Raw genomic sequence first — 13,250 nt, 5'->3', positions numbered from 1 at the left:
CATTTCTAGGAAGAAACATAAACATAAGTGATAAGGCTTTCTGATGGGATTTTTCTGATGAGCAGTCTTGTAGAGAAGCGAAATGACAACATGAACAGTTCAGACAGGGAATAGAAGTTTTTGAAATGCAGTGCTATAGAAGAAAGTTGAAAATTAGATGGGTAGATCAAATAGCTAATAAGAAAATATTGAATGAAATTGTAGCAAAAAGAAATTTATGGCAGAGCTTGGTTCAAAGAAGAGATTGGTTGATAGGACACATTGTGAGGTACCAAGTTTCATAATGAAGGGAAGTGTGGGATGTAAAAATTGATTACAGTAAGCAGATTCCAGCACAAGTAACCTGCAGGAGCGATGAAGAGACTTGCACAGGACATATTAGTGTGGACAGCTGTATGAAAACAGTCTTCGGACTGAAGACAACAACATTAACTTCCACAAAAAAGAACATTTAATTTCACTAGATATTGTTGAAATATCAAGTATAGATGAAAGAAATGGAGCATTTATGACATCTGAAGTAGCAAGAAATTTGTACATGCAGTAAGAGGTTGTAAGGATGGATGGTGGAAAGCACTGGTTTGAAAAATTACAATGGGTCATCATCAAAATATTTTCATTTCCTTTTCAAATTTTATTACTAGTAAATAAAAACCAAAATCCAAAGATCTGAACTAACAGAAATCAAGAAGTAAACAATGAGAGTGGATACCCAGGAATGACAGTACAAGCTCTATCAATTATCAAAGAGTGGAGCCACAATAAAAGATGAGAGAAAGTACTACTTTTCACTGTACAGAAAACACAAGGCAGATATTGGAATGACTTGAGCAAGCATCTTAGTCTAGAGAAAATCAAAGTTCAACAATAGACAAGTTACACTAATGTTGGGAAGACTTGGAGCACAAAGCGTTGAAATTAAAATACACAATAAAGTTTAAGACATAAAAAGAATTTATGGAGGAGGAGGAGGAGGAGGAGGAGGAGGACATTAGTGTTTTAATGTCCCATCGACAACAAGATCATAAAGACAGAGCCCACGACCGGATTAGGGAAGGAAGGGGAAGGAAATTGGCCGTGCCCTTCCAAAGGAACCATTCCAGCATTTGCCTGGAGTGATTTAGGGAAATCACGAAAAATGTAAATTAGGACAGCCGGAGACAGGTTTGAATCGTCGTCGTCCTGAATGCGAGTTCAGTGTGCCACCTTGCTCGGTAAAAGAATTTATCATCCAGTAATGAAATAGTGCTAATTAAAATGAGTGAGGTGGCTTCAGAAGATGGAGAAAAGATGTCTAATTATGGTACAGAATTAAGTTTCACTGTCTCATCAGAAAAATGTCCAGCTTACAATCACTTCATTCACATAGGGATGGATGGAAGGAAGGAAGGAAGGATGGACACACACACACACACACACACACACACACACACACACACACACACACACACACAGAGAGAGAGAGAGAGAGAGAGAGAGAGAGACCGGGGGGGGGGGGGGGGGGGAGGGGGGGGAGATCAGTTACATCAGCCTGATTGAATAGTCCATTTTTTGTACATATTACAAACATAATACACCAGAAAAACACCTGTAAGTATCTCCGATGTTGAGTAACACTTCTGAGCGACACAAAGAAAATATATATAGTATTAAACTCAGTACATTTGCTTCATTACTTTCCAAATGGCACTCAGTTTCTACTCACATTAAAGCTTTAATTCACACATGTTAATCATTGTAACTTACCTTGAAACATGTACATCTCAAGTAAATCACTTTTGGGTCAGCATAATTGTATAATTATATATACAACAGACAAATAAACCAACATTACTCCGCAAGACCAGCAGCAGTTACAGCAGACACAACAAGGCAAGAAATATGTTTGCAGGCTAGAAGGAACTGTGAAGCAATTCCCACTAGATAGATTGGAGTAATAAATCCTTTCCAACTCAGAAGGGTGTGGCATTGGCTTCAAAGCAACACAATCAACTCACAAATTAGAGAACTCAATGTTATTTTATGTATAAAATGTCCTTGTAGTGACAACATTTCATAAAAGTTTTGATGTGTAGAAAAACTTTGGTTATAACAAAAAATATTTTCCATCATCGATAATGTGCTTTCAGCAGCTACACATGCCTGTTACATTTTTTAAATTACCTTACAAATTGTCAGCTGATGTGAAAATGCTGTACATATAAATCAGTTTCAATACCTCTGTTTCATAAAAGCTGCACACATGTAACACAATTCAGATGGTGGTATTTGACATTTACAGCATTGCTATTATGTAGCTGATAACAAAATCTTATGGTAAAATAAATATAAAAAACATTAAGGAATACGAATGGTTGACTTTCATTCATTGGGAGAATTTCAAGAAACTGTAGCTCAACTATAAAGGAGACAGCATAAATAACAGTTGTATGACCCATTTTTGAGTACAAGACCCCACCAAGTCAGATTACAGGAAGATCATGAAGCAATTCAGAGGTGTGCTCCTAGATTTGTTACCGGTAAGTTCAATCAACACATGAGTATTAGTGAAATGCTCTGAACTCAAACAGGAATCTCTGGAGGAAAGAACTGTGTGTGTGTGTGTGTGTGTGTGTGTGTGTGTGTGTGTGTGTGTGTGTGTGTGTGGGTGGGTGGGCGCGCACACGCGCGTGCGCTATGAAGGCCAAGTTTGCAATGGAAAGACAGGCAACTGTTGATTCATAGCAGGAGGTGAGAGAACACTATTATGGTACCACACATTTTTCCATCTAAACTTATGAACTCCTTCAATTACATTTCATCCAGGATGTTAAAGCATAGAAACTGTTGATTATGTTTTCTAATTAGTCTTCATTTGTGTTTCATACAGAAGGTTATGAAAGTCCAAAAACTGTTGATTATGTGTGGAAAGTTAAAATAGTGTGAGAGATGAATACTTGAATCCAGATTCTAAATCTCTCATGATCATTATGCTCCGACTTTAACTTCCCAAGCATACCTCACAGACAAACTCGGAGCTTCAACTTGCCATAGGCTGCCCCTTATTAGCTTCAAATTTTGCAACGGCTCTGTCACAATGCTATGGGAGAATGGGTATGATTGGAAGTTTAGTTTCGTCACAGTTCCTGAATTGTTAATCCTTAAATCTTCTAAAGAATGTATTTAGTGTTGATCATGTGAAAGTTGAAACTGTAACAAACAATCAGCATAGTGTATACTGGGGAGAAGGGTAGACAAAAATAAATCTTACAAACTCCCAGTCATTAGTGACACCAGTGTATTATTTCCCAGTAAAGAAACAAGGCAGTCTCTCCCATAAACAAGCACACACTCAGAAATTCTATTCTTTTTATATTTTTTGTGCCTATGGCCCAAACACAATTAATTTGAGGGTGAGTTGCAGCCTATCCCTAATCATTATTTTATATTTCCATCCTAATTATCATAATTAGCTATGGTATTACAGTGAATAAAACATCTGTTCTTCAGACAGCTTAAACTTCATGTTTGTGCTATTTCATAATCTCTAAATGGCCATGTACCCACACACACACACAGTGGTAAAGAGAGCACAATTCATAATGCAGAAGGTTCCAAAAAGAAGTGAACATCAAATTCATACCAGCACAAAATTAGTATAATTGTATTAATATTATAGATTATAAAATTACAGAGTTGAAATGGCAGGCTAGTACCAACCTTCAGGAGGTGAAATTCCAGCACTGTCGGGTATAGGTTGAGAAAGGTTATAATGGAAAACTCATCTTGTTTCAACAAGTTGACACCCCCCCCCCCCCCCCCCCACTACTTTCCCCAATGTACGCCTTTCCTCCCTGCTGATTGCACTAGTAGTTCTTAAAGATGGGAATAGTTTTTTTTTTTTCACTTCCAAATGTGTCTGCTGACAGGAATTTTGCCACCTGGAGGTAAGTCCTAGTCAACCATTCTCTCTCTCTCTCTCTCTCTCTCTCTCTCTCTCTCTCTCTCTACAATTTTATATTTTTCTCACACAAACTGCTTTTTGATACAAATATTATGCATTCTAATTAGCAATAAAAACCTAATTTTGGATCTGTGCCACATTTTCAGCAAATGTTAGATAATTTGTTTGACATTACTTCTGAGTAATGAAGTCATTTTAAGTCTCCACAAAACACTGATTTAATGTATCAAGATTTGACGTATATGTGCTGAAACCAAAAGAATCACCATAACAATGTTCAATAACTGATCTCTCAGACTTTTAAATCTGTTTACTGCATTGTACATTAAAAACTTAAATACTGAATGAGAAGACCTATCTGCCAATCAAATGAGTAACTTGATTCACGAGTTCTTGTTTACAATTTGATTTGTCTCAGTGAAAACAGATTACAAATATCTTTAATGAGTCAAAAGTTATATGAAATTAGAAAGTTAGGTGCCTCACTCTTGTTTATTTCAAGTATAAATGCAAGCAAAGCATAGCAGAATATACGGAAAGTTTTAAAAATCTATTTCCTTGTATCTTCTTCCCCCCCCCCCCCCCCCCCCATGATCTGATCTTTGATGTTCATATAAGATGGACATACCTAGTGCAAGAATTTGGGAAAGTGAGGCACCAGTTCATTTCCTGGGTTAATATGACAATGCATGTCATAGACATTTTATCTGCCACATGCCACCAATGACAGATGGCTATGAATCACAGTTTCTTTTTTTTACTTTTATTTTACATAATTCGTAAGCAGAACTGACAAATTTACTGTAAATTACTACTACTTTTCCTGCCACAGATTCTGAATATAATTGGCATAAACTACAACGATACAGTAAACATAATATATGATTGTGTCTATGAGAAATAAAATGGCATGTAGAATATATCTATCCCTTTTCTCTATATACAGAATTTCTATTTTCTCAAAAACTATTAAATCTGTCTCATTTGAGGTAGTTGTTTTTTGGACATTTAAAAACTTTATATTTGTGAAGTAATAAAAAATGTGATTATCTAATTATGTGTTTAAACACATAGACCCAAATAGCGGATACATTACTGTCAAATACATCATATCTTACGGTAAGGCTAATGACACTGTAAAGCACACTTTCAGTTAGCACACAAATTCATTTAACAGATAACAGGAATATGCCACTGCCAAATCTGAAGAGTCTAGCCCACACATGTACAATGTAATGCAAGATAAATGAAGCAATTCTATTTCAAAGATTTTTCATTTGTGTGCTGCTTTTATGTTGGACAGGATATCCGAGAAAAGGTTTAATGTTTCATCACAACCTTTCCATATTCTGCTGTTCACTACTAATAATACTTTTTTAACAAGTGTTGTCAAAAAAATTTAAAATTTCCCATAAGTCAAACATAATATCCTCTTTGAAAAATACAGTATACAATTCTGTCTCATTTCCTTACTGTCAATATACATACTGGGAAAAAAAATGAAGTGCGGGTGCACTGCAGTGAACAAATACTTCATATTTTGAGTTTCACTTGAGTGAAACAATATTCTGTTCACACATTTTAAAGTAAAATTATTTACAGGATAAGTTTAATGACCAAAATTTTTCCAGCACATACAGTAATTTTCAAATTTCACTTGTTCTGCACTTGTATTGCGCCAATGCCACTCTCAATGATTACTCTGTTGCTAACAGTAATGATAAGTCAGACTTCTCAGAGACGAGTACTGACCTGTAATGCTGCTGGTACTGCTGCTGCATCTGCTGCTGTTGACTGTTCGTACCCGGATGGTATCCAGTCACCAGAGTAGATTCCTGTGAAGGCTCAACTGGAGGTACAGCAGGTGCAATACCCAGTTCAACTTGTTTTGTACGAATCTTGTTCACCAGAAGAGAGTAGGCGCAGTCTGCCGAAGGTTTGTATGCGATGCTCGGGATGGATGGAGCCTACGACACATCGGTGATGATAAAAATCGCATGTTCCTGACACAAAAAATAGCCCCAGAAGGGCAACATGAATCTTCAGCCTTAAAAATTCAAGCCACATGATGGCTGGAAAGTTAGCATGGAAATAAACAGCTGCTGGTTTCCAGGTGTGTGTGTGTGTGTGTGTGTGTGTGTGTGTGTGTACATCCCCTGGTGCACTCATTCTCCCAATACAGTGTTCAATGTGTTTCCTTAAAGGAGCAATATACAGTTAACTGGAACATCTACCATAATGTGAATAACCACATCCAAAAATTGTATAAAAAATTTAGACCAGATTGAAAACATCTCTTTCTTTGTTGAAGAACTCATCAGAATTGTAACATGCAACATTTAAAATTGTATTTGCACCTGTTAACAATGTTTTTTTACTAGACAATGGGTGATTGAAAGCAGCAGCCCACAGACGATGAACTGCATTTCTTCCTGTGTTTTATGTAAGTCTACTTTGCAGACATTTTTATTAATGATTAATTGAAAAAACACTGAAATAATAATAGTCTGCCTAGCAAAGAAAGAGACTGAATTCTCCCTGGCACAATGATCACAAGCCAAACAGTATAGTGACTGATTATTCACACAGTACTAAATTTAAATAAAGGGGGCACAAAGCCTTAAGAGAAAGGACGCAACTGTGTCTCGCTGGCTTGTAATTAAGACAGGGCATTCCCATCCACTGCTGGCGCCGTCTTCAAAATCTGATGTCTTCTGATGTTGCAGAGATTTTTGGCAATCCACGGGTCTGGTAGAGGAGGGATCTAGGAGATTTAGTACAGCTGCTACCAACCTAGGACTAACATGGCTAACATGTCACACAGTTTTCACGGAAGCTGGCGGTCCCAGGCGGCAGCAGCTGGACTTTTTCTTAACATGAAGTAGAGGGCTAAAAACTTACTGGGTGCTGTTTCAAGTCTCTTTTGTTTTGTTTTCTCAAAAAAATGTCTATATCGAAGCAATAGTTAGAGAACTTCCATTCCAATTCGAACTGTTAACCAGTCCTGGAAATAAAAAACAGGTTTTGGATTATTTTCACAGATAAAAACACGTTTGTCTCATGAGATATATTTGTTTTGTATTTATTCCACAACACACTATCACAAGTTCATCACACTTAAAGAGCAGAATGAATAGACACTGGTATCTGGAATTCGGAAATTGAATTTCACACGAGGGCACACCACACAGGAAAAGTTGTAGATGTTTGTCCATGACATCACCACCTACCAATTCTAGGCGTGATGGACCAGTTGTGGAAGCCAGGCTTGGATGAAGGTAGTGTTCTTCACCACTCGTTCCATCCGTTTCTGCTGTAGAAAGAACAGTTACAACATTACTCAACTCGAAATCAGAATAACTTAGAAGTATATTAAAATGTGACGTTCCCAAATTGCAAAAGCCTCATAAATATGTAATCAGCAGAGACTAAAATGATAACAGGAAATCACAGCAATAACAGATACACCTAACTACGAATGTATGACAAAGAAACATCACTTGGGTGTTCATACAAAAATGCATTTCTTGATAAAATACATAAAATTTGAAAGTAGAGTGACAGTGCAGCAGAATAATAGTAGAGAACCATTTGCGATGATCAGAGTGTGTTGGCACAAACGTAAATTTCTACGTCCATTAAATTTTGTCAACACAACTTGTATCCCATTTTTTCTCCTGATAGACTTGCGTTTTTTCTAAACTTTTTAAAATGTTGCATTTTTTAATAAAAATTAAATGGATATCCTGATCTGATGCGAGAAATTACTACGAGTTGGAAAAACACATGGATAAAAAGAAGAAAAAATAGTCAGCCAACAAAAGAAAGATATTCTTTAATGCCCTTATCTGATGCAGAAATGGGACTAATTGCAACAAGAGGAGCCAAAAATATGGCAATTAAGATGTCAGATTCAAGGAGACGACAGTTAGTTGTTCTGAGAGAAGCCTTGTAAACAATGAACTGTGATCATAATAAAAAGAATAAGTTGTTAAATAAAAATTTGAAATAAGAAAACATATCGAGCTCCTCAAGAACCAAAACTCAGCTGTTTCTACTCTTCAGTTAATTCTGGTTTTAGAAACAAAAAATCAACAACTTCAAATATTTTCCATATTTTCAATCATAAATATTTTATGATGTAATTTTAGTGTAATTCATCGTTTTGGATGAAAGTGCATACTAAACAAAAGAAAGCTGTCAGCATAGCATGTGGTGTTTATAAATCTACATATAGTCTCTAATAATTTCTTCCGGACGAATCCTCCTTCACTATATACAAATATTTAATTAAAACTAGTAGAATATAAAATACTGTAGACAAAACTGTTTAGTTTACTTCTAAGTGTAAGAATGTATCACCACTAACATGCAGCTTCAAAGAATATTATGTGAATTACATCTAGCTCAAAGCATTGTCCTATTTCATAATCTCTACATGTCCAGAATGTACACGCGCACACGCACATGCACACACTGTATCTGTAGCCTGTAAACTGCCAAATTTCATATGATTTTGATGGAAATCATGCAAATAAGTGATGTAACATGAAATTAACTAAATTACTGTAGCAACTGATAATGGTGAAAGTATTTTAATTGCAGCAACAGTCTGAATATTTACTTCCAATGATAAGCTGACCAAACCAATTAAGGCACGTGTACTGAGGATTTGAGTGTTAACAATACACTCGAGTAGGTGGAATGGTTAAAAATGCACATTTGCCTCATACCCAATGATTTCATAATTCAACAACTCGATGGCTGTTGAAAAAGGCATCAATTATTGCACCTACCTTCCTCTGTTTTTGGTGCTTTTGGCCGATACCGCCCTGTTTTGATGGCCATCAACAAATGACGATAGTAGGCATGAAGTGGATCATCAAATGACAGAAAACTGAACTGCTGGTTGTTGGCTTGTTTCATCTTCAGGAGTATTTCCATCTGAGCACCCTGACGGCTGATGAAATGTGCAGTCTTTTCAATGATGGCATTCTGTTTCACTGTCTCAGGCTGGAGCAAAATGAAGGAAAAATTTCAACATGCTATTGTATGTACACCAAATAATAGCAAATGCTTATGAAACAACATAAACAAAAGTGACTGACATCGCTATTGCTAAGTTACGTAGCACACGCAAAACAATAAGTACATAAAATATTCTTGTTTATTCTTACCCCCATAGGACATTAGATATGGTGAAACATCATGAAATAAGGCCTAAAGTTCATTCAAGGGTCATAAAGGTTGATGAATGAACTCTAAAAGTAATCAAAATAACATTGAACAATAATATATGGAAAGGTGATCTATCACCAGGACAGGCACACAGCACTTATTCAAGCTGATGATTGTTCTCTCTGTCATTTCCTTCTCTTCTTCAATAGTCAAGATGAATGTACACTATTAGGTCATTATTGACATGACATATATGCTCACTCACTAATGTCGTTTAAGTGTGTGTGTTGTTCTGTTTTATTGTTATTTATGGATGATGAATGTGAGGAACTTCTCAAAGAGGGTTATAAGTTGGAAATGGCTGTATCTGGTGATTTCTGATAGAAAATTGCTAATTAACAACAAAGAACAGTTTCCAGTTGTCAGCATCATCACTGTCTTCAGACCTCTTAAAATTATATGCAGGCACCTTTAACAAGAATTGCTAAATGTTAGGCACACCGAATGGTTTGTAACAACTTCTGCCAGCAAAGAAAGGCAAGGAAATACAAAAACTGTACTGATAAAAGTGTTCAGCAGTGGATAGACAGGTGATTATCATATTTTCACCAGCACATTTACATTTATGTGCCTGTTCACGTAAAACAGTATATTTATATAATGAGTGATTCTCTTTCCTGCTCTTACATATACGCCATCCAAGACTTAGGCAAGCGTAGGAGTAGCAAGTCCCAATTATCAACCACTGAGATAAGAAACCACAACAGTCCTGGCAGTTGTACAGAGATAAAAAAACACTTTTCTGATGCCAACAGAATACAGATAAAGGCAAACTACAAAAAGAAAAGGAAGCTTATTCCTTCCATTTGCTAAGGTTATATAAAGCAGCTTCTAAGAATAATAATATTATTTCAACTACACACAAACTGACTAGTTATGGCTGAATCAAACTTGCAACAGAACCATGTGGTTTAAGAAAACAGTGAAAATTTAATCAAGAAGAACAGATAAGGACCTACACATACCTTCTGAAAAGTGTACCTTTCATATTCACGCTAACTGATCACAAGAAGTTTCCACTGCAGCAATGGCTCTATAACATTTGTTTCTACATTAAGTCTCAAACAAATTATATAAGGCAAACTCAACTTATTTTACCTTTCACCAGACATTCGTCTTTCGCCAATTAACATCTCTTAAGGATACAGGCTACTTACAAATGTTAGAAAAATCTAATTTTTTTATGATTTTATTAAATTCTATAGTCTTTCCTGATTACATTGATATATACATTATATGGTTTCGAATGAAAAATGACACATATATTTAAGTGCCCCACTTGTGACAGGATACTTTCCCGGACTGGACCAGACTCTGAATGTGGCTCTCCAGCAGGGATACGACTTCCTCAAATCCTGCCCTGAAATGAGATCCATCCTTCATGAAATCCTCCCCACTCCGCCAAGAGTGTCTTTCCGCCGTCCACCTAACCTTCGTAACCTGTTAGTTCATCCCTATGAAATCCCCAAACCACCTTCCCTACCCTCTGGCTCCTATCCTTGTAGCCGCCCCCAATGCAAAACCTGTCCCATGCACCCTCCCACCACCACCTACTCCAGTCCTGTAACCCGGAAGGTGTACACGATCAAAGGCAGAGCCACGTGTGAAAGCACCCACGTGATTTACCAACTGACCTGCCTACACTGTGATGCATTCTATGTGGGAATGACCAGCAACAAACTGTCCACTCGCATGAATGGACACAGGCAGATAGTGTTTGTTGGTAATGAGGATCACCCTGTGGCTAAACATGCCTTGGTGCACAGCCAGCACATCTTGGCACAGTGTTACACCGTCCGGGTTATCTGGATACTTCCCACCAACACCAACCTATCCGAACTCCGGAGATGGGAACTTGCCCTTCAGTATATCCTCTCTTATCGTCATCCGCCAGGCCTCAATCTCCGCTAATTTCAAGTTGCCACCACTCATACCTCACCTGTCTTTCAACAACTTCTTTGCCTCTACACTTCTGCCTCGACTGACATCTCTGCCCAAACTCTTTGTCTTTAAATATGTCTGCTTATGTCTGTATGTGTGGATGGATATGTGCGTGTGTGCGAGTGTATACCTGTCCTTTTTTCCCCCTAAGGTAAGTCTTTCCGCTCCCGGGATTGGAATGACTCCTTACCCTCTCCCTTAAAACCCACATCCTTTCGTCTTTCCCTCTCCTTCCCTCTTTCCTGATGAAGCAACCGTCTGTTGCGAAAGCTGGAATTTTGTGTGTATGTTTGTGTTTGTTTGTGTGTCTATCGACCTGCCAGCGCTTTCGTTCGGTACGTCACCTCATCTTTGTTTTTTTATATATATATATATATATATATATATATATATAATAGAGGGAAACATTCCACGTGGGAAAAATATATCTAAAAAGAAAGATGATGAAACTTACCAAACAAAAGCGCTGGCAGGTCGATAGAAACACAAACAGAAACAAAAACAAACACAGACAGACACATACATACACACAAAATTCAAGCTTTCGCAACAAACTGTTGCCTCATCAGGACAGAGGGAAGGAGAGGTAAAGACGAAAAGAAGTGGGTTTTAAGGGAGAGGGTAAGGAATCATTCCAATCCCGGGAGCGGAAAGACTTACCTTAGGGGTAAAAAAGGACGGGATACACTCGCACGCGCACACACACACACACACACACACACACACACACACACACACACACACAAGCAGACATTTGTAAAGGCAAAGAGTTTGGGCAGGGATGTCAGTCAAGGCGGAAGTACAGAGGCAAAGATGATGATGAAAGACAGGTGAGGTATGAGCGGCGGCAAATTGAAATTAGCGGAGATTGAGGCATGGCGGATAACGAGAAGAGAGGATATACTGAAGGGCAAGTTCCCATCTCCGGAGTTCTGACAGGTTGGTGTTAGTGGGAAGTATCCAGATAACCTGGACGGTGTAACACTGTGCCAAGATGTGCTGGCCGTGCACCAAAGCATGTTTAGCCACAGGGTGATCCTCATTACCAACAAACACTGTCTGCCTGTGTCCATTCATGCGAATGGACAGTTTGTTGCTGGTCATTCCCACATAGAAAGCTTCACAGTGTAGGCAGGTCAGTTGGTAAATCACGTGGGTGCTTTCACACGTGGCTATGCCTTTGATCATGTACACCTTCCGGGTTACAGGACTGTAGTAGGTGGTGGTGGGAGGGTGCATGGGACAGGTTTTACACCGGGGGCGGTTACTAGGGTAGGAGCCAGAGGGCAGTGAAGTTGGTTTGGGGATTTCATAGGGATGAACCAAGAGGTTACGAAGGTTAGGTGGACGGCGGAAAGACACTCTTGGTGGAGTGGGGAGGATTTCATGAAGGATGGATCTCATTTCAGGGCAGGATTTGAGGCGGTCGTATCCGTGCTGGAGAGCCACATTCAGAGTCTGATCCAGTCCTGGAAAGTATCCTGTCACAAGTGGGGCACCTTTGGGTTCTTCTGTGGGAGGTTCTGGGTTTGAGGAGATGAGGAAGTGGCTCTGGTTATTTGCTTCTGTACCAGGTCGGGAGGGTAGTTGCGGGATGCGAAAGCTGTTTTCAGGTTGTTGGTGTAATGGTTCAGGGATTCCGGACTGGAGCAGATTCGTTTGCCACGAAGACCTAGGCTGTAGGGAAGGGACCATTTGATGTGGAATGGGTGGCAGCTGTCATAATGGAGGTACTGTTGCTTGTTGGCGGGTTTGATGTGGACGGACGTGTGAAGCTGGCCATTGGACAGGTGGAGGTCAACGTCAAGGAAAGTGGCATGCGATTTGGAGTAGGACCAGGTGAATCTGATGGAACCAAAGGAGTTGAGGTTGGAGAGGAAATTCTGGAGTTCAGTGTTTGTTGGTAATGAGTATCACCCTGAGGCTAAACATGCCTTGGTGCACGGGCAGCACATCTTGGCACAGTGTTACACCGTCCGGGTTATCTGGATACTTCCCACTAACACCAACCTGTCAGAAATCCGGAGATGGGAACTTGCCCTTCAGTATATCCTCTCTTCTCGTTATCCGCCAGGCCTCAATCTCCACTAATTTCAATTTGCCGCCGCTCATACCTCACCTGTCTTTC

At 38.7% G+C, this 13,250-nt stretch overlaps 1 protein-coding gene across 2 annotated transcripts in view; it reads right to left on the bottom strand.

The window, feature by feature from the left end:
• LOC124545413 (splicing factor, suppressor of white-apricot homolog) overlaps window positions 1–13,250 on the bottom strand; it is a 162,098-nt gene that overhangs the window by 110,114 nt on the left and 38,734 nt on the right. For both annotated transcript variants that reach the window (XM_047124331.1, XM_047124332.1), the window contains exons 4-6: window positions 8,740–8,956; window positions 7,174–7,256; window positions 5,696–5,910 (exon numbers count right to left, since the gene is read on the bottom strand). In XM_047124331.1, coding sequence (XP_046980287.1) covers window positions 5,696–5,910; window positions 7,174–7,256; window positions 8,740–8,956 — 515 coding nt within the window. The remainder of the gene's footprint in view (window positions 1–5,695; window positions 5,911–7,173; window positions 7,257–8,739; window positions 8,957–13,250) is intronic.

This window comes from Schistocerca americana, chromosome 8 (assembly GCF_021461395.2).
Source record: "Schistocerca americana isolate TAMUIC-IGC-003095 chromosome 8, iqSchAmer2.1, whole genome shotgun sequence".
Lineage (NCBI taxonomy): Eukaryota > Metazoa > Arthropoda > Insecta > Orthoptera > Acrididae > Schistocerca > Schistocerca americana.
The sequence above is the reverse complement of the archived record's forward strand: the minus strand, read 5'-3'. Positions and strand labels throughout refer to the sequence as shown.